This window comes from Mytilus edulis, unplaced genomic scaffold, assembly GCF_963676685.1.
Source record: "Mytilus edulis unplaced genomic scaffold, xbMytEdul2.2 SCAFFOLD_1273, whole genome shotgun sequence".
NCBI lineage: Eukaryota > Metazoa > Mollusca > Bivalvia > Mytilida > Mytilidae > Mytilus > Mytilus edulis.
Genome location: NW_027268895.1, coordinates 608 through 24467, shown reverse-complemented (window position 1 = coordinate 24467; position 23860 = coordinate 608). Strand labels below are relative to the sequence as shown.

The window sequence follows — 23860 nt, the reverse complement described above, 5'->3', positions numbered from 1 at the left end:
TACATTTCTTCAAAAATGCTAAAATTATCATTGATACCTGTATCTAACATTCATTTCAAGTATTTTGTTGAAGAAATAACGTGGAAAGAGCTTCTTCACTCAGTCGTGCTTTGTAAACAAACACGGATTTTACGTATCCGTTTATGGTCCATGTTTTACCATTGTCAAGTCAACATCCGGTTTGGGAAAATGTGACTTTAAAAACGAAAGTAAAGTCTTTGAAAACGTCATTTTGCACAAATAAAGAGTCTAAGGCAGATATGAGCACGATGATGTGCACACTTTGAATGATGCACTGCCAATTTTAACAGTATACATCAGAACATCAAATTCATATCAAAGTAAAGTTTAATATCGTTTTTTTTTAATCTAATGTCAAATCATTGGGATGGCCATCTGAATACCATAATTGCCTTTGTGACTTAGTCTTGGGGATTAAAATATTGGGATCAGATATAAAATGTCCGGCTGGCTCAAAAACATTTTAAAAGCCTTGACTGAGTCCAATCTAAATTTTCTGTCAATCTAATTATCACTTATAATCAGGTCATCTCCAGTCAGGGGTCAGAGGTTTACTTACATGTGGATATTCTGATCTAAGGAAATCTGTCTTCATTATAGTAATCCCTGTTGGTCTGTGTGTCTGCCATCTCTGTCAGATAATATAATATATACAAACTTATTAAGACTGTATGTATACATACGTTTAGTAGTTATGGGGATATACCTTAAACATGGGGGAGACAGCACTTCTAAATGACACACATATCTTGGGAGGATTGATTTTATTTAACAATAAGAAAATTCTATATTTATAAATACAATTCAATAATCAGTTTGCTATCAAGTCAATGTTACAAAAATGTACACAAAAACATTACAAATGCAAATCATAACATAAAATTATAAATGTTATTATAAATTTGCATCACAGGGTAATACATAGATATAAACAAATTGTTATAATTTGAACTTTAAGGGTTAGGGTTAAAACCCACTGCATTTGTTTGCACCTGTTCTAAGTCAGGAACCTGATGATCAGTGGTTGTCATTTGTTGATGTGGTTTATAAGTGTTAAATGTTTTTATATTGATTAGACTGTTGGTTTTCCTGTTTGAATGGTTTTACACTAGTCGTTTTTGGGGGCCTTTATAGCTTGTTGTTTTCGTTGTGAGCAAAGGCTCTGTGTTAAAGACCATACTTTGACCTATAATGGTTTACTTTTACAAATTGTGACTTGGTTGGAGAGTTGTCTCATTGGCACTCATACCACATCTTTGTTCTAAACTTAAACTATTAGACAACACATAAATATGTTTCATGTAAACTGTGACTTTTTTTTACCAAGATTTTCATTTCTGACTTTTATATATATAATATATATATTCAGTTAGAAATGTACCTGATTATATAAATATTTGAATTTTTGTTTAATTGTTTATTAATTGTGTATAAATATAAGGCTTCAATTATACTCACAGGTCTATCATTTTTATGTGGATCACCTGGGTAATATGTGATGGGTTCTACATTATAGGCATGTGTAAATCCTGTACCCTCTGGGTCACCAACAGTCTTCATTGATACATCCACTGAAAAGTACAACATAAATAACATACACAGTTACAACAGATACATATACCAGTAAGTTTGCCTCATATCTAGAATTTAATCTAGAAATTGACAATGATCATGGTTGGTTGAAAACAAAACTTAACAACAAAGAGATGATTTTAGTTTCCCAATTGGGAACTTTCCATTTCTATGGAGCAACATTCCACCAGCACCTATATACAGAGTATATATCTTCCAGTTGACAAGATATCCCATCATGTTTTCCTTGATAGAGGGTTGCTGCTCACAAGGAAGCAATTAAATCAAGAGTTCCAATTGGTGAAGTTGAAATCATCCCATCATAAATTTTTTAATTGAATATCCGTTTCACTCATGAAGGCATATATGTTCTTAAATTGTAACTTCAATCTGTCCCCTTTTTCCCAAATTTATGAGACCTACCGTATTAAACTTATTGCCAGGTTTATATTACATGAGCAACACAAGGGGTTTTACATGTGTAGCAGGACCTGCTTTCCCTTCCAGAGCACCTGAGATCACCCCCAGTTTTTGGTGGTGTTCCTGTTGCTCAATCTTTAGTTTTCTATGTTGTATTTTGTATACTATTGTTTGTCTGTAGGTCTTTATCTTTATTATTTGGCGTTGTCAGTTTATTTTGACATATGAGTTTGAATGTCCTTTTGGTATCTTCCCCTTACAAAGTTTAAACCAGTGTTCAGAGAGTGAGTTGGAGTGTTCAATGTCAATGATTAAGGTAACAATATCCAGTCTTTGTCTTTTCGTATGTCGCCACCCGTTACCTTTTAATAAAATATCATGTTAATACTTACTTCTATCTGGTTGATCTCCCTGAATCTCTTTGATGTCTCTGATAACATATACTGAGGACCCTAAAAAGTCAAAACATCAGTGAGAAAAGCTCTATTAAATGTTTAACCAGAAAACACTAAAATGTCAAGACAACATTGAGAAAAAGCTCTGTTAAAATATCTCTATTTGCACTATTTATATAACATAAATTACACAATGCAGTTGTTTTATACAGCAAGAAAGTGTGGTGGACAGAGTGTATTTCTATACCCCCTAACAGCAATCAAGAGTGGAGGATGGATCCTGAACCAGAGTAACATTAGCAGAGTTAAACTACAAAAAAATGTAAAATACCTGTAAACAATTTTTATAGACATCCACGTAAATAAACTTCAACAGATGTTGCATAAAGGAAAACAAAAAAATTTGCTCATAACACCAATTCTAGAATTTTTGATTGCTTGAATACTGAGTCTGACTCTGAGAACGATAATCATACTCAAAATATCTACAATTGTTCTGGTCTGGACAAGCTTGTTGGTGTTAAGAATATTCTTAACGCTTGTAAGGGTATGGTTTTATAGGTTATACTCATTATTGGAATTCCTCCAATATAACAGAAAAAGTTACTCTTTATGAACAGTCAAGTGAGTAAATATACATATCCAAGGCTGGACACTATCTTTAATGCCAGCTAAGCTGGCAAACATTAGTCAACCTATCTGAACATAAACAAAATATATGTGTAATGTGTATTAATAGTGCACATAGAAGAATATGTGTGTATAATGTGCATTGCTAGGTATTCATTGTGTTAAGACTACAAATTGTGCAAAACTATAATAAAAGTGCATTAAAATATAAAATCTACAGTACAAGATGTCATTTGTAAATTATAACTGTTAATTGATCTTTGTAAATTATAACTGTTAATTGATCTTTGAAAGAAATGCAATTTACAAGTTTTTTGTACCATTATATCAAAAATATGAATTTAAAAAGTAACCAAAATGATTGGTAATGTAACTCACTAACTGGCTTGATATGAGTATCACATTTGTCCTAGCCTTATAACATTATCAAATGGCTGTTGTTATAGTAATATTGGGGATGACTGGAAAATTTTAAATCACAGCTGACTTAGTCTTAGTGTTTACTAGAACAATTAAAGCAATAACCATATAAAATCAATTTGTGCAAAATTGATATCTCATCCTTATATCAAGACTTAGAGTATTAATATTCTGTAAAATGTTTATTGATAGAATTGGATTTGAACTCTATTGAGTATTTTACTTTCAATACCAGATAGAGGTAGTTCTAATTGGTTATACAGTACTTTAATAGACTGGGCTGAAAGTGGATTTTCAGTGTATTATCATTATATCATCTCTTTCTCAATCGAAAGTGTACTTGAGTGTAAAAATGTGCCAGTGTCCTCAAGAATCATGAAATTTCCCGAGCTTGTAATCGTTTCTTCCAGTGCTATGTCAAAACATGTGAATTGTTGGCCATTAGTCACACCAGCTTTAAAAACTTACATAGCCCTCATTTTCTAATTCTACCGGATCTTTTGCTTGTATTCTATGCAATAAAGGTTTAGATTTCGGCAGAATATTGGCTGGTGCAGAGGCAGCCCTAGTATCTATAAATACTGCCTTTACCTACAATAACAAACTCTAAACATGCAATAAAAATAGGCAAATAAAAATTAAAAAAAGTATTTGAAGTGCAAGATTATCTCCCTTTCTGAGAAGCAATTCATTCTCCATGAATATAATCTACAATGTATATCCAAGTCAGAAATCAAAGAGAAAATCATAGCCAAAAAGTTGTCTGTCGAACTTATATTTGATATACATGTTTTTTCTTCTTTAATTTTGGAAAATTATCACTCAATTTCAGACACCATTTCTGATACAATTTACTTCAAGAAAACCAAATATGCTGATTCCACTGTAAAAAAAATTATTACCAAAAATTTGAACTCTCAGTAGTAAAACTTCATGATAATTTAATTTAGTAAAATTGCAGACATATATACAAAAATGTGCATTATTTAAAAATGTTTAACTACAATAAAGGGAGACAATAATGTAAATACAAAAGTCAGAAATAAACAATAAATTGGATTTACTGCAAAAACATACATCTCTTGTAAATCAAAAATGCTTCCTTTTCAACTTCCTTTTGCTTTGTCTTTTTGTCAACAGACATGACAGATACCCGGGGTTAAGTAAATTTAACCAGCATTTTGTATAAAGGAGTAGTCCGTTAAGGGTCGATTTTGGCCTCAATTTTCAGGTTCATCTAACGAAAGTTTTTGGACACTTTTTAAACACTTAAGTGTCTATTTCAATTGATTCGATTAGTTTATGTGAAAGATTTTAACTGATTTAGTCATTAAAAACGTTCTGATTGAAGCTTAAATATGAAAAATCTATCAATTATGCCAAAAAACGTCACTTTTCAGATTGTTTTTGTCAAAAATGAAAGTGGCCGCATCCGTGTTCATCCTCAACCTTTATATATGTTTTGTATTATCATCAAATACAACTTACATTTCAATATTATGAATGAACACGAATGCGGCCACTTTCATTTTAGACGGAAACCGTCTAAAAATTAACCAAAATGCTAAAATTTGAAGATTTCAGTAATTTAGCATGACTTAATGATGCTAGAACGCGATATTTGTGCATTGCATTGTCAAAAACAGCTCATATTTATGTAGCAGAAGCATTTTACTTTCCAAAATATAGCTTAAAGATTACATTTTCACAATTTTGTAAAACTGCTATATTTTGGGGCCAAAAAGGGGTCTTACTGAACCTACTCCTTTGCATCTTATGACAAAGGCTAGGTATTTATAGAGTTTTCATTCCATCTTTAAAGTTAAAAAAAAAGAAGCTAAGTGCTACATGCATTATTTCTTTAATTAAAACATGACCATGTTGTATGCAATTTACATTTAAAATCTGTGACGTGTCATGACTACATTTCAAAAGATACCATTATCCTTTCTGACAGATGCTTATGTCTACTGTATTAATTACATTTTTCTAAATCTTTAGCTTAAATGTTCTTGCAATAAATCCCTCTAATATAAGAGTGTTATATAATATATAGCAAAATCCTACAAATCATTTTACAGTAAGTTGTATGTTGTACCTCCATCAAAATTATATTGGTACATTAATCTTTATTATTGTGAAAGAAAAATGTGTGGAATTTTCAAAATTGTTTTGCTATATATTATGATTTATAAACTAAAGAGGTGATAATATAGCATGTTAAAAGGATATGTGCTAAAATAATAAAAATCTATTTATAAATCTGTTTGCAATATTTATATGTGTGTTGATATAACAATAAAATATGTGCAAGTCTTAAACTACTCTAACATGCAGAAATGTTTGATTTTTTGTTTAAGATAAAAAGTAGTGCAACAACTATAGGTTATATTATAAGGCCAAAAAAAAATATATGTCTGTTTCCTGTTTCCCGACCGACCCTGACTCAAAGCCCCCGACCCTAGATCTTTTTATTCAATTCCGGAAAAAAAATTGTTTCCGGTCCGATCCAGATCTGTATTTTACTATACCCAAACAATCAAAATGGCTGCTCCCAGCACAAATGTGCTACAATTAAGGTTTAAAAAATGTCGGCACTGGAAAGATTATTCAATTAAAGCTTCTTTAAAGAGATTAAATGATTTTAGGGTACAGGACCCTAACCAAACATGACATTTAACCATCTGAAAATCTGACAGGGAGTGCAAAAATAATAAAAAAAAAAAAAAAAAAAAAAAAAAAAAAAATCCCGACCTACCGACCCTGATTTTTTTGCCTTGGCAGCAGGAAACAGACATATATTTTTTTTTGGCCTAAGGTTGATCTTTCTGATAGTAAGACATCTATATGTTATATTATAGGGTCCATCTTTCTGATATAGATACAAAGCTGTCTTATCCCATAATTGTCTGATATAAGCAGCATTATGTTTTATCGCACCGCGAGTAAATTATCAGGTTGTGATTGGTTTAAAGCCGTCACGTGGTGACCCCCTATGAGACTGTATGGGGTTAGTAAATATCACAGGGGGTTCATGAGGCGTTAATGGTGACGTCATCTATTAATGTTGTTGTGTTTCATTGTTTATTTTTCAACAAAACGCAGAAAAAGTCCAGCGTGCTAGAAATTAGTTATACGGTTAACTACTGACCCCCTACGGATCCATAAAGGATGAATAAAATCCATAGGGGATTCGGCCTCCAGCCTCACCCCTATGGATTTTACTAACCCTTTATGGATCCATAGGGGGTCAGTAGCAAACCATATAACTTATAATATGTTTCATACTTAATCCAGTTATTGGAACAGTTCTCTTCTTTCATAATATATCTCACAAACATAATCACAAGTTAAAACAATATATATCTTTATGGTAAGCTTGAGACTAAATTACTGATAGTTATACCATTGACTTGATGATTCGAAACAACCTTCCTCTAAATAATATGTCACAAACACTTGTCTCAAACTTTTATATTATTTAGGCTTCTGTAATACAAATTCTAATAAGAACTAATACAAAGCTCCCTAATGACAACCCCTGATTCCCCACCCCCACTTACATCAGCATCTTTAGAAAATGTGATTGGTTTCTGTCGTACAAATCCTGACCCCACTTGATGGACATTTCCAGGTAACGGTTCTCTACCACTGTTTTCCTTGTACGGTTGGTATGCAATCTCTGTAACAGTGTGGTAGTTCTTGGAACAAATATCTCTGTAAATACAAATAACACATTTTAGAATTTAAACAAATTCAAGGGTAAAGACAGTAACTATACAGAATTGAAAAACTAGGTAAAATGTTAAACAGTTATTCATATTGCTCAATCATTTGTTTTCTTAACAGTCTCTTTTAAAGACTGTTTGTTTGTCTTCTCTAAGTTTTTTTTATATGTTTTGCCATGGTTTTGTGTGTTTCTGACAAATACTTGTTCTTGTGTTGTGCTGTTACGGGGAGGGTTGAGTGCTAACAAACATGTTTAACCCCCCCCCCCCCCCCCCCCCCCCCCCCCCCATTATTTATGAAACTGTCCCAAGTCAGGAGCCTGTAGTTCAGTATTTGATTCTTGTCTGTCATATTTGTTTTTCTTAAACTTTTTTTAATAAATACAAATTAGGCTGTTAGTTTTCTTAATAACTGAATTGTTTCATATTTTTCATGTCAGAGCCATTTATAGCTGACTTTATGGCAAGGGTTTTTCTCATTATTAAAAGTTGTATGGTTGCCTATAATTGCTTACATCCATTTTATTTGAACTTTGCTGGATAGTTGTCTAAAAAGACAACTATATGATATCTCCTTATTTTTATATTGTGTTTTTTTTATTGTCCCTTTGGTAATTTGGTCTTTTTTTCAATTCATAAACATTTCTAATTTCTAACTTTTAAAATTCACAGTCAATAGAAAGATCGACTGCAATGTATGAGCTGCTGTTAGTTAATTATAGTCATATTCTCAGTGTATTTTATTGGCTATAGAAAGTACTGTGGTATAATATATGTTGAATGCATGTCTATACAAGTTTAAATACTTACGCTAGAGTTGGGTTATCAGATTGATCCAGACGTTGGTTGTAATATACGGCAGGTCGGAAGTTGGCAGAGTAACCAGTCCCAGTATGTCTGCCAGTTCTTGGTTTAAATTTTTCATGGTATCTACCATAAGTGGTAGAATTTTGTGTGATGTAAAATTTCATCATGTTTATATCTGGACCTTGGCTGGCCTTGATATGGAGATTTCTACTTCCTTGTGGTAAAGGACCCATCTTTGTTGAAAGCTGGAATATAAATTAAATAATGTAGATGAACATGAATAGTGTGAGAATATCAGTAGCTACAATAATTTGTCATCATAATGACATAAAAAATAAAAATTACTAGTCCTAATTATATATACAGTACATATTTATACTAGTACTGCAATCAGCCAACTTTTGTACAAATAACAGGTTCACAAAGAAATGTTTTCTTTTATTGTACAAATAAAATAAACAAAGTCTCCTGTTACTTCAATTTCACATTTATGATTAGCAAACTGAATTAATGTCGATATTTCTTTTTATGTGAGAGGTCATTTAGGGGTCCTCTTCATGTTCTACATTTCTATGATGAAAAGACAAATCAACTATTTGCATTATAATAATAACCAAACGTTTCAGTGCCAGGTGTAAATTGTAAAAAACAATATATGTGTCGGAACTGTCAGAAATATAAAATTTATGTGAACTCTCTACCAAACTGGATAAAAGCTTGTGCAAGACTCACTTTTGGTCTGGTTTCTAAAGCTCTGATGTACAAATAAATTCTCAACCAAGAACTAATCAATTTGACACAACATGTAAATAGTACTCTCATTAGTAAGAATAGAATTTAATTAACAAACCTTATTCCTATTATGCTTTGATAAAACCTTAGAATATCCTAAAAGTGACATAATTAAGTCTTCAGTACAAATTACTTTGCGCAAACTGACATTCTCAAGAACATGCCACAGCACTTCAGCAGAGAAAAAATAATTAAACAAAAATCAATTAAAGTTAATAAAAATTTCATAAATTTAAAATAGAAACATTAAAATTTCCTTAGGAATTAAAAATGAGATAAGACATATATTTTCAGCAATTTAACACAAACAAAAAATTACAAACTTTGATAAACATATTGACAATGATTGACACTGTCATACTGTTTTGAGTCTCACAGTAATGCATTTTTTTTTTCTTACTATGCCAAGTATTAATTTCAATGTGCAGTTGACTTAGGTTGTCTCAAAATTTTGCATGACTGAGACACACAAACATCCATAAATCTCAATCAACACACAAATATTTGTTCAGCTGCACTGGTACCTGTACATTAGTCCATTTGTTTGTTATAGATTTGTTATTTTTGGGCCTTTTATATCTGAGTATGCAGTATGTTAAGGCTGTACAGTAACCTATAGCTATTAATATCTGTGTTATTTGATCTCTTGTGGAGAGTTGTCTCATTGGCAATATGAATCAAACAACATCTTCTTTTTTAACATGTACAAAAAATATATGTTATACACCAGTCAGTGTTCTCCCCAGCCCCCAGGACCTTTTATCATGTTTATCAACATTGTAATGGGATTCTATCTGAGATTAATATGTTAAAGACTGTGTTACATATGGATGTGATGTTATAAATTCAAAAAACAAGATGGTATTTCATTCAAAATTCCCTACATGTACTTGGATGCTATGGAAGACAATTAGCATACAAGTGTACATATTGCTACATGTATCTCATTTCAACAATGGTCAATGGAAATTGTTGCCTAGCTCTTACATGAATATATGGCCTATGACAGCCATCATCCTTAAAAAAAAGTATTTTTTCACTGAATGTACAAAAATTGTAAAAAAGATTCCAACTTAATTTTAACTTTTTAAGTATGAAATGCTTGTAGAGTACTAGATCTGGGGACCTGTAGCTGTGTAGGGGATGAGCCGTCATAGACATTGTGACATAAAGATGTTTGCTTTGCGGTCTCACTAATTAGACAAGAAGAATTTTAGCGACAAGAAGCGTCAAGAAGCGACAAGAAGAATAATATTAGCGACAAGAAACTATTTAGCGACAAGAAAACATTTTTTTTTATTAGAATTACTTATTCCAAATAAATATTGAAAGAATGTGCAAAAGAAAACAATTTTAACGACAGGAAAGTTAATATTGATAGAAAAAAAAAGAAACTTAGATCTAATTCAGTTGCTACATTTATTTACATGATATTTTATTATGTATAACAGCAAGTATTACGTTTACCCTGTTGTATTAGGGTATTACTTTTATTTGTGTTTTAGAACAATAATATATTTGTCTTACAATTTGTTTTTAAAACTACAGTCTGCACCAAAAAACTTTTTCAACTACTAGTCCGAAGACCAATATTCTTACATTTTTCTTATTGGGCCAAACAAAGTTTTGCAAAAACTTACTAGTCCGAATGAAATTTTACTAGTCTGGGGCATCGGACTAGTGGCTAACCGTGCAGACTGAAACTATCTTTGTACAATATATAATAAACTTGCAAAAATGCATTATTTGTGCATCATTGTCCAGCAAATACATACACAAATTGTGAAATACAAAGAACTGAAACAAACAAGTGGAAAACATAATTAAAATGTGAATATTTTTCATCATTTTATTTAGTGTATTGCCTCATTTAACGATATTTATCATGTTTCTGCATATTGATTGAAGATTAAGGGAAATTGATGACAATCTTAATTGAGTTTTCAACAGGTGTTCACTATTTACAATGATTGTATATTCTGGCGCGTGTAATTGTATAGTCTGACGCATGCACAAAGTTGAAGGTGTTAATTGGATGTTATCGTAGCAATAAAACAAGGGACACGCGCCTCGTTAATCTCATTTAATGTTCTACATTGTGTATTACCTTAGGGTGAAGCCACAGCTAACGTTGGTCCTATCAGGAAAAAATAATTGTACAGTTAGAAAGGAAATAATATTTCATGTTTTTGTTTCAATAAATCCTTCAAAGGAAAGGTGAAAAATCTTTGTTTTTATTTTATTTTTATAGCGTGTGCATTTCCTTTGTCAGTGGCGGATCCAGAACTTTTCCTAAGGGGGGCCCACTGACTGACCTAAGGGGGGCCCGGCTCCAGTCATGCTTCAATGATTCCCTATATAATCAACCAAATTTTTCCAACGAAAGGGGGGCCCCCAGGGCCCCCTTTGATCCGCCTTTGTTTGCTCTTACAGATGTTTAATTTCTTCATATTTCAATATAATAATAAAAACTATACAATCCCTTCCTCACAAATGTTTAATTTCTGCATCTATCAATATAATAAAAAAAACTACACAATCCCCTTCCTCGCCGGCAATGTTTAATATTTCTTCATCTATCAATATAATAATAAAAATTATCAATTTACTTCTGCCCGTATATCAAAAATGACTAAATGCATATTTTTTTTATATTTAATAAAAAAAAAGATGTTTTCTTGTCGCTAAAATTAATCTTCTTGTCCCTTCTTGACGCTTCTTGTCGCTTCTTGACGCTTCTTGTCGCTAATTAGTGAGACCCTTGCTTTGTGAAAAGGAAGCAATCAGAAGATCATGTATAATTTAATAACAGTTTTTGGTATGGTACATTTTTATAAGGTGGATAGTAAGTACCGGTATCGGGATCGTTCGCCCTGATTACATGTTCGCCCTAGGTTCGTTCGCACTGAGTTTGTTCGCCCTGGGTTCGTTCGCCCTATATTCATTTATGATATGTATATGTTACATTAATAAACGTAATAAACGAAATTTATGTTCATGTATATCTATTGAAATTTATGTACATGTATATATAATATATATATATATATTTATTGAAATTTATGTACATGTATATATATATATATATATATATATTTATTGAAATTTATGTACATGTATATCTATTGAAATTTATGTACATGTTTATCTATTGAAATTTATGTACATGTATATCTATTGAAATTTATGTACATGTAGATCTATTAAAAGTTAAATACAGAATATTTGCCAAATTTATATTAATTAAATAAAATTCTTGGCTGCATTCGTTACACTTTATTTTATAATACTTTTAATTACTGTTTTGAATTTTGATTGCTGATAAGGTATCATTTGAAATCTTTGATATCACTGATTGCTATATGAATTGTCTTTGATGGATTAATAATGAAAATAACATTTTTCTCAAATAAAATAGTCTAACTATACAAATCCTTGCTAATAGCAGAAACATATATATTAACGTTAGATATACTGTTCCCAGCTAATAGTAATTCAATTCAATAGTGAATGTACAGAAACTTAAAACCTAGTCCTAGTAGCAGCTAGCTATAAACAACATGTCACATCGTAAATATTCGGCCAAATTGTAGACTGACTTCAACACATTCAATTATATACATGTACACACAACGCAACACTATATACTAAAAATAAAATCAGGGCGAACGGACTCGGGGCGAACAAGTATTAGGGCGAACAGAAACTAGGGTGAACCAGAATCTGGGCGGACGGACCCGGATTCGTAAGTACCCTGTTTAATCATTTTAATGACATTACGTATACCTAACCATTACTAAGCTTACACAGTCCCTGACCCAAAAATATAGCTATAGAACCTAAAGTAAAAATTCCCCAACCCTTAAGTAAAGGAGCCCTAAAATAACAGAGGACCAACAATGTAACATCATATAATATTGACAGTTGTGAACATGAATGGGAATATAATTGACAAATTATTGATGTGCAAAACATCTTTACTGTACTTTTACAACCAATTTATTATCTTTCATAAAATTTATCAATGCAAATGTTCTATAGACACTTAAACTTACGATTATTTTATCACTGATAAAGTCTGTTTGGTATGTAAACAATTAAAATACGGTAATTTAACTAAATTGTTCAGTAAAGCTTCTTGGTTGCCTTGGACAACATGTGCTCTTTGTGCTCATAAATTTGTGACGTACTTGACAAAAATATGGGAGACAACTTTTATTTTAAAACAAAAACCGAAATGACCGATAAAAGAATAACAACAACGATCTTTATATATTTTTTATATATTTTTTTCAATTTTTATCAGATATTAACATACTGTTTTAAATCACATTTCTTTCATTATTTTTCTATCAAAATAATAAATGTATTTGTTTAAATATTATTTTGAGCCCGATTTACTTAAGTCTAGTCTAATCCGGATTTGTTTTGCACGTCTTACCGAAGTTGTGTCTAACATTAGATTCACACGTGGAAAAATTTGTAAACAAGAAACAGACACAGAAAAAATGGTCATGCAAAGAGTAGTGTAGGTTATGAAATATTATTATCAGTGTAAAAAAAATGAACACATTTGGAAAAACCTTGTCATTTATCTCTACAACATGTAAAGATCTGTAAAAGAAAGAAGAAAAATTCCAATTTGTACAGCTCTTCTTCTTCTTTCAGTATACAATTATTCCATCAGATGATTACATATTCATGATATTGTTCCCTTAAGTGGACTATTTACATTTTTTTTTTACCCCATTACCAATTTAAACGAAATGTAATTAAACTGCTATGAAAATTTTAAATTTGTGATTAAAACTATGTACAATTTTAATTATCAAGCTAGTCACATTGCTCTGTTGCTACAATAACATTGAACTAATAATATGAATACAGTTCCCAACATCCACACCCTCTACCTAACCATATTTGACCTTGTTTTAGATCATTCTTGACAAAACACACACGAAATCTAAGGTCACAAGCTAATTTTATTTCACTTTATAACAAAGCTGGTTATACCAGCAATCATGATTTTAAACAGACTGAACTAATCAGGTCTAATGCGGTCACCTGAAGAATTAATTAGGTTTCAGGTAGCCAATACACAGTTAGAAAAAAACTTAAAATTGACACTCATAATTTTTAAACACCCTCTTTCCCCTCCTGTCTAACAAAGAAGGCTTTATATGTGTGTTATGCATGTATATAGTTATAGAAAGAGAATCTTCCATAGATTTGATTTCTAATGGTCATAAGGTAAAATATAATCCCTTTTGGGTGTAACCATGGCAACAATCTGCATTTCTTAGATACAAAATATAGCAGAAAAGGGGGGGGGGGGGGGTGAACATGTCACAAAAGTCTCCAAAATTTGGTCTAAAGGAAAATTTCAATCAATTACAGTGATACCTTTCCTGAATCCATAGGTTTATATCTATCAAGTGGTCCAAAAAAATCATATGCATTTCTGCTCGTTTTTCCATAAAATTGAATTGAAAAGATCGAGCGCAAAATCTTTGTTGATAAACACTACAATAATTTATGGACCTATGGACGGTACGGATAGGAAAATACGGACTGTCAATCATATAAATGGCCTATAAAACATGTTAAAAACAATCTAAATGTTCATATAAACCCACTAAGAAGGCTATATTATTCTTCAATTATCTAAAAATCAATTTTATTGTACAAAAACTTTCATATTTAAAAAATTCACAGGGCCATAATGCGAAACTAAATTTCTAACTGTGTATTGCTACCTCAGGCAGTATAAAATTTAGAATGGAAACTTTTTTATGGGGAATGTATCAAAGAGACAACAACCCAACCAAAAAGCAGAAAAGAGCCCATGGCCAAAAATGGTCTTGAATCCAACAACTGTAGTTGGGCTTCAGCTGGCCCCTAAACAAAAATTTGTACTAGTTCAGTTACACTTCAGTAGACACTGAACTCTGAAACATATAAACATGATAAATGAACTAATATGTGGCAGGGTTAAACACGTTTTGTGAGATCTCAACCCTCCCACTGTGAGATCTGAACCCTCCCACTTTACTTCTAGCAAAGGCAGAATAAACAAGTACACAGCAATATGCCGAGTAAAACTCAGCATTATAGAAATCTGAGTCCAATTTCAGAATAGGTAACCATGGTAACAGAAGAAACTAAGGGAAATGATAATAATACACCAGTTAATAAAGGACTACTAGCAGTTACTTAAATGCACTACATTTGTACATATATGTTTTTTTAATACAGAAAGCCTAAAACACAAAAAGGAAGAAGATTTTTAGAGAACAGAGATGGCAAGATTACAGAAAATACAAAATCATCCATGTTTATCAAAGGTGGAAATACCAGCATTACTGTGTCACAGATACTAAAGGAACTAGTAAGAAATTAAAGTTAAACTACCATATCCAAGATTAAGATATTAGTAAGAGATAATACATAAAATTGCCATAACCAACTTTAAGGATCATCCATATAAAAGATAAAATTACCATATTCAAGATAAGAATTAGAGATGAACTTAAAATACCATACATAGTGATACCATATATATCCATGTTAAAGATATTTGTAAAAGACTAAATTTTAGTAACTATATCGATAATGAAATTGGGAATAGAAATCGGTAATGAGTCTAAGAGACTACAATCTGACCAAAGAGCAGAAAACAGTCGAAGGTATTGGTAAAAGATAAATCTTGAATTCTTAATGGTTGAAAATGGATACAACTGAATTAATTCCAAAGGGCCATGTGAATTAAACTTTTATAACTTTGTCACAGATAAAATCATAAGTAAGAGAATGCCATGGATAAAGTTATCAGACCAAACTGTTATTATATTTATACTACCCGGTATATCAGAAATAGAGGAATATTCAGAGGCCAAATTGTTATAACATAAACAAAGAAAAATGATAACTTAAGATACAACTGTTTAAAATAGATATATCAAAGGTACCAGGATTATAATTTAATACGCCAAACACATAATTCGTCTACATAAGACTCATCAGTGACGCTCAGATCAAAATAGTTAAGCCAAACAAGTACAAAGTTGAAGAGCATTGAGGATCCAAAATTCCAAAAAAGTTGTGCCAAATACGGCTAAAGGTAATCTATTCCTGGGATAAGAAAATCATAATTTTTTTCAAAAATTCAAAATTAGGTAACAGGAAATTTATAAAAATGACCATATAATTGATATTCATGTCAACACCAAAGTACTGACTACTGGGCTGGTGATACCCTCTGGATGAAACATCACCAGCAGTGGCATCGACCCAGTGGTGTAAATAGTTATCAAAGGTATCAGGATTATAATTTAGTACTCCAGACGCGCGTTTCGTCTACATAAGACTCATCAGTGACGCTCAGATCAAAATAGTTATATAACTTATATAGCCAAACAAGTACAAAGTTGAATAATGATTATTTGTATTTCAGTACATGTTAAAGAAACCTCATGCAGTGATGTATAAAAGGTAAACTATTAGCATGATTAGTAAATCAGTAATTCTGTATGATGTTGTACAGTAGTAATCACAAAATAGTTATTGTTTGAGACAAGAAGTGACAGAACAATATGATTGTTGCAGCAGTTAATGTTTTTGCCGATTAAATGTATTAATTAATTAATTAAATACACTGATTCTCAGAGGCTTTACGAATTGATAAGTCTATATTAGCATAACATGTACTACATGAATACTGAACCATGTTAAAAGTCATGACAGATACAAACATGTTTTGGCGCACCATATATTTGTCAAGGGGGAGAACAGGTAATGGCCTGTCCCCTCCTATCATCCTTATGTTAAATTAAGATTCCAAACCACGAACCACAAGTATACCTGTTTATATCACATACATGTACAGGTTATAATTGTATGTTTAATTATAAGTTAGTGTTCATTGAATTGGTTAAATTCCCTGTTATCCTTACATGTAAAAGGCTATGAATTTCTGCTTATTAACTTGAATTGCTTTTTTTCAATTTCAGAAAAAATATATTACGACCATTTGAAGATGAAACACCACTGGTAAGTTATCAGTAGTTGTAAAATCATCAAACATAATATGATCATGGAAACCGTGGTAATATTTAGAACAAATTTGAACAATCAAAAACTTTCAAAGAAGACTGAACTAACCATTAGACCTGTTTCTTTGGGAAATGGAAATACACAAATATAAAATGATATGGAAATATTGTACATGCTTTTTAACTGAACCAACCAAATATAGTGACATCAGTCACCTGTTCATGATAGAAAATATAACATCAAAGTATAAAAAAAAATATCACATCACATTAAACAGAATCAAGTCATCCTTGAAGAAATAAAAAACAGCAAGACTATGCAGAGGCATTACATGTGGTTGGGTTAAACTAGTTTCCTTGATTCTTTCTGGTCCAGTTCAGTTGTAAATTAAACAATTAAACATTAGTTCAACACAGCTACCGTAAAAAACAACCTCTGATTTAAAAAGAAAACAATGACTTGGATTGTGTCTGAACAGCAAACAATGAACGCTTTGGATAATGTCTGAACAATGAACGCTTTGCGATAATGTCTGAACAATGAACGCTTTCGGTAATGTCTGAACAATGAACGCTTTGGATAATGTCTGAACAATGATTGCTTTGGATAATTTCTGAACAATGAACGCTTTCGGTAATGTCTAAACAATGATTGCTTTGGATAATTTCTGAACAATGAACGCTTTGGATAATGTCTGTACAATGAACACTTTTGATAATGTCTGTACAATGAACACTTTTGATAATGTCTGAACAGAAAACAATGAACGCTTTGAATAATATCTGAACAGAAAACAATGAACGCTTTGAATAATGTCTGAACAGAAAACTATGAACACTTTGAATAATGTCTGAACAGAAAACAATGAACGCTTTGTATAATGTCTGAACAGAAAACAATGAACGCTTTGTATAATGTCTGAACAGAAAACAATGAACGCTTTGTATAATGTCTGAACAGAAAACAATGAATGCTTTGGATAATGTCTGAACAGAAAACAATGAACGCTTTGGATAATGTCTGAACAGAAAACAATGAACGCTTTGGATAATGTCTGAACAGAAAACAATGAACACTTTGGATAATGTCTGAACAGAAAACAATGAACTCTTTGTATAATGTCTGACAGAAAAACAATGAACGCTTTGTATAATGTCTGAACAGAAAACAATGAACGCTTTGGATAATGTCTGAACAGAAAACAATGAACGCTTTGTATTATGTCTGAACAGAAAACACTGAACAGTTTGTATAATGTCTGAACAGAAAACAATGAACACTTTGGATAATGTCTGAACAGAAAACAATGAACGCTTTGTATAATGTCTGAACAGAAAACAATGAACGCTTTGGATAATATCTGAACAGAAAACAATGAACGCTTTGTATAATGTCTGAACAGAAAACAATGAACGCTTTGGATAATGTCTGAACAGAAAACAATGAACGCTTTGGATAATGTCTGAACAGAAAACAAAGAACGCTTTGGATAATGTCTGAACAGAAAACAATGAACGCTTTGGATTATGTTCTGAACAGAAAACAATGAACACTTTGGATAATGTCTGAACAGAAGCAATGAACGCTATGGATTATATCTGAACAGAAAACAATGAACGCTTTGGATAATATCTGAACAGAAAACAATGAACGCTTTGGATAATGTCTGAACAGAAAACAATGAACACTTTGGATTATGTCTGAAGAGAAACAATGAACGCTTTGTATAATGTCTGAACAAAACAAAAAACAATGAACGCTTTGGATAATGTCTGAACAGAAACAATGAACGCTTTGTATAATGTCTGAACAGAAACAATGAACGCTTTGTATAATGTCTGAACAGAAAACAATGAACGCTTTGGATAATGTCTGAACAGAAAACAATGAACACTTTGGATAATGTCCTGAACAGAAAACAATGAACACTTTGGATTATGTCTGAACAGAAAACAATGAACGCTTTGGATAATGTCTGAACAAAAAACAATGAACGCTTTGGATAATGTCTGAACAGAAAACAATGAACGCTTTGTATAATGTCTGAACAGAAAACAATGAACGCTTTGTATAAAGTCTGAACAGAAAACAATGAACGCTTTGTATGTCTGAACAGAAAACAATGAACACTTTGGATAATGTCTGAACAGAAAACAATGAACACTTTGTATAATGTCTGAACAGAAAACAATGAACGCTTTGTATAATGTCTGACAGAAAACAATGAACACTTTTGATAATGTCTGACAGAAAACAATGAACACTTTTGATAATGTCTGAACAGAAAACAATGAACACTTTGGATAATGTCTGAACAGAAAACAATGAATGCTTTGTATAATGTCTGAACAGAAAACAATGAACACTTTGTATAATGTCTGAACAGAAAACAATGAATGCTTTGGATAATGTCTGAACAGAAAACAATGAACACTTTGTATAATGTCTGAACAGAAAACAATGAACACTTTGTATAATATCTGAACAGAAAACAATGAACGCTTTGGATAATGTCTGAACAGAAAACAATGAACGCTTTGTATAATGTCTGAACAGAAAACAATGAACACTTTGTATAATATCTGAACAGAAACAATGAACTCTTTGGATAATGTCTGAACAGAAAACAATGAACGCTTTGGATAATATCTGAACAGAAAACAATGAACGCTTTGGATAATGTCTGACAGAAAACAATGAACGCTTTGTATAATGTCTGAACAGAAAACACTGAACGCTTTGGATAATGTCTGAACAGAAAACAATGAACGCTTGTGATCATGTCTAAATAGAAAACAATGAACGCTTTGGGGATAATGTCTGAAGGCTAGGTTGATTGTTGGCTTCTTCAAATTAAACTCTTAGACAGCAATTATATGTTGGACTATTAGTTTGTTTAAGCTCTCAATAGAATGACTAAGTAAGTTAGATGTTTTTTATTACAGTGTGATTTAAAATGTGTTTTAGGAATTTTTCTCGAAGAAATCTGACGCCTCATTATTTATGTTTGGCTGTCATTCAAAGAAAAGACCTGACAACTTAGTATTAGGTATGGTATTACAGTCAAACCTCAATTAGTCAATTTCAAGGGATCCGACAAAACTTTAATTATATTTCAATCCTTGTGTAAAGATCATGTAGATATTATTTGTAGTATTAACAGAAATATTTATTTTATAAAACACTATGCAGAATTAGCAGTACAGGTCTGATGTTTACAAAGATATGGAAATATCAAATATTGAAGTACTTGTAATGTAATATAGATAATTATCTTACCTCCTATACATTTCTAGGAATGTGATTGGTTAAAAACACCCTGGTGGAAACCGTGTATATTTCATATTAAGTTAGTAGGGAGGCAGGGCTTATCTCATACACGGTTAGTAGCGGTGTTACATCCCTTTATATTCCATATAAGGTAGTAGGGAGACAGGGCTTATTTCATACACGGTTATTAGTGGTGTTATGTCCCTTTATAAAAACAAAACGGTACTGAGAAAAAAAACGTAAAGGTTTCAACAGACGAAGAAAATGATGATTCAGATTGAAATAAATTCATAAAACACATTTAAACCTAACAAGTTGTTATTGTTGGTATCTGTTTTTGAAAGATCAATGGAAGTAGTTTCTTAATGCTAACAGTATTGAAGATTTGCTTATTTTGATAGGTCTAAATTTCACACGTTAAGATAGTCGGTAAGATAAATTCGTTACATAGTGTGCAGAGGCGGATCCAGGGGGTGGTCATCCGGTGCCGGTGACCACCCCCTGGGTTTTCAAAAAATGGTGCACCATGACCAAAAAATGGTGCACCTTGAACATTTTGAAAAATAAATTCGTCGATCAAATCAATTTGTATATCGTAACTCACCAGTCATGAAGTTGTCATTACTTACCTTAAGGCTAAATACATGTACCTTGACAGGTATGTTTATACAATGAACATGTAATCAACAATCGCTAATTACTTGGTCGATTTCTTTGATGTTAAGGTGTAAAAATGAAGAGACAGTCCTCAATCTTAGATGTTTTTAACAGGTAATTTATACTTTTTTTACATTACATTTATCTAAATTTTTAAAGTTTGTATAATAACTTTTCTCGACCAATAATATTTTTTTACTGTGATGCCAAAATTCAAAAATAATTTTAAATTAAAGTTTTAAAGTCACATAAATATTCTATATTGAATGAATACCCCCGTTCCATCATCTGTTTGTCTCAAAGTTTCATTCATTTCAATTTTTTAGTAACTTATACCCTCGTTCCTTCAGGTAACGCCACAAATCAGCCCCCTCTGAAGTACCAACGACTTGTAATAGACCTAGCATTGATACGAATAAAGTGATCAGATTAAAGAAACAACCCCCGACTTACATATAAGTACAAACGACATTGGTTTTGTAAAACAATCACACGTAAATCAACAAACGAAGAGAAATTTAATTTGATAAGAAATCATTTCCAACCTGGAATAAACTATAACTTTCCTATAAAAAAAAATATGCAGGAAAGAACAGACTGTTTCAGCTGAATTGGCTAAATTACTATGATGGCTAGTGTACACACCTTCACAAGAAGGAACTTACTGCATATACTGTGTTCTGTTTGGGGTTGATAGTTTGGGAACATTATCATGCAAACCACTAACAGATATGGCACATGCAAGTACAAGACTTAACGATCATTTCGGCCGTGATGAGAAATCATGTAAAAAAAAGTCATACTGAAGCTAGAGCAAAAGCTCTGTTTTGAAATCTATATGCAAGTGTGTTTTGCTTTGTGGCAAACATAATCTTCCTATAAGGGGGCCATAAAAAAATTGAATTTTAATTTAAGATTCAAAAGGTGACCACCCCCTAATAAATTCCTGGATCCGCCCCTGGTGTGCTAGTGACCTAATACGGTATATATGGGGTCAGTAAATTCCATATGGGGATTCCAGCTTTTCTCTCACCCCATATGTAATTTACTGACCCCATATATACCATATTAGGTCACTAGCACACTATGTAACTAATAATGACATGTAACATCTGATAAATAAGTAAATTTTGCATATTCACTTGTAACTAAAAGTCAATTTAATAATTCCATGCTGCTTAATTTCATAATTTTCAATCTAATGGATATACGCATTAAGCCATATATGACCCCATTAGAAATTAGTAGAATCACTTCCATTGATTATCCTTTGAAGGATTTCAACTTGAGACTGCATTTTAGCATCACCATATTTGTTTTATTTCATATCTTTGATTACACAGATTTTTAAACTACATACTTGTATTTAGAGTCGATAGCGATTCCTAAATGAATTTGACATTTTAACCATTTACGTTTTACTATGTTTAATGTTGATTTTGCAACTACTTATTCATATATAGATATTTTTGTATAGACTAATATGTCGGAAAAACAAATATTTTATAGCTTTGATAACAAAATTTTACTTCCACAATGAAATAAAGAAAATCAATAAAAATGCTGTGGTCTATCAAGTGTGAGAAGGATTTTTGTGTTAGATATGCTACACCATACTATAAGTTATATGGTTCGCTACTGACCCCCTACGGATCCATAGAGGGTTAGTAAAATTCATAGGGGTGAGGCCGGAGGCTAAATCCCCTAGGGATTTTATTCACCCACTATGGTCCGTAGTGGGTCAGTAGTTCACCATATATAACAAATTTATCGCATGCTGGACTTTTTCTGCTGCGTTATGTTGAAAAATAAATAATGAAACACAACAACATTAATAGATGACGTCACCATTAACGCGTCATGAACCCTATGAAATTTACTAACCTTCTACGGTCTCATAGGGGGTCACCACATGATGGCGTTAAACCAATCAAAACGTGATATTTTACCAGCGGTGCGAAAAAGTACACTATCTTTCCTTGCAAGATTTTATTCCATCTTTTATCACATTCACTTTATATATTGTAGGGCGATTATTTGACTTCCATGTGTTAGATATGATAGAATTGGGTGTGGATAAGTTTACACCTATGGCTGAAATAGAGGTAGGTTTATCCTTTCTTACAAAGAAAGAGACTTAAGATATTAGACAGGCAGTCTACTATAAGTCAAGAAAGACAGCAACAACATAGTCCTAAGGAAAAAAACACAAGCAGCGATAATTAATTTTAAACCCGTGACAAGAAATTGACCTGACTTGTAACCTCAAATTACATGTGGTTGCTATCTATTTATAATTATGTACAATCTATTATATGAAAAAGTGGGATAAACTATTTTACCTCTGTCTGTCAATCCGTCTGTCTGTTCTTGAAAATTTTATGTTGCATCCTTCTCAGGAACTACATTACAGTTCTCTCACTAAATAATTCAAAATTTGGTGACTATGTGGAACGCATTTATCCGATCAAACTAGATATAAAGGATACAACAGATACAGTTAAGTCAGCCTCATATCTTGACTTACATCTAGAAATTGACAATTTCCTTGTTTATGATTTTATGATATCAAATACTATCTTTGATTTAACTTATTTGCAGGGTCCTAAGTGTTCTCATGGAACCAAACCTTGTTTGATATTCACAGGAGAACTATTTGAACAGGATAAAGAACATAAAAGACTGAAAAACCTCTTCATTGGTAAGTTAACTTGTGTAACCTCAAATGACACGGGTTATGTTCTTCTCATATATGTTATGATGGTATGATACTAAACCCCTAACGGGAAGGATTGTGCCTGATGTTCATATGATGAAATCATAATCTTTCAGTCAGTTTAATTGAAGTCTGGAGCTGGCATGTCAGTTAACTGCTAGTAGTCAGTTGTTATTTATGTATTATTGTCATTTTGTTTATTTTCTTTGGTTACATCTTCTGACATCAGACTCGGATTTCTCTTGAACTGAATTTTAATGTGCGTATTGTTATGCGTTTACTTACTACATTGGTTAGAGGTATAGGGGGAGGGTTGAGATCTCACAAACATGTTTAACCCGCCGCATTTTTGCGCCTGTCCCCAGTCAGGAGCCTCTGAC

At 31.9% G+C, this 23860-nt stretch overlaps 2 protein-coding genes across 2 annotated transcripts; one reads left to right on the top strand and one right to left on the bottom strand.

The window, feature by feature from the left end:
• Positions 1-580: 580 nt before the first annotated feature.
• LOC139509039 (stabilizer of axonemal microtubules 4-like) lies at positions 581-8894 on the bottom strand (the record flags this gene model as incomplete). The annotated part of the gene is given in 8 exon segments (XM_071296062.1): positions 581-652; positions 1480-1592; positions 2406-2465; positions 2664-2718; positions 3927-4049; positions 7022-7175; positions 7997-8238; positions 8844-8894. Coding segments are annotated over 8 exon segments (870 nt in total), but the record flags the coding sequence as incomplete, so codon positions are not given.
• A 4376-nt stretch (positions 8895-13270) lies between these two features.
• LOC139509040 (ribosome production factor 2 homolog) lies at positions 13271-23527 on the top strand (the record flags this gene model as incomplete). The annotated part of the gene is made up of 7 exons (XM_071296063.1): positions 13271-13313; positions 15041-15173; positions 16239-16276; positions 16795-16834; positions 19805-19886; positions 22793-22869; positions 23366-23527. Coding segments are annotated over exons 1-7 (552 nt in total), but the record flags the coding sequence as incomplete, so codon positions are not given.
• Positions 23528-23860: the final 333 nt, after the last annotated feature.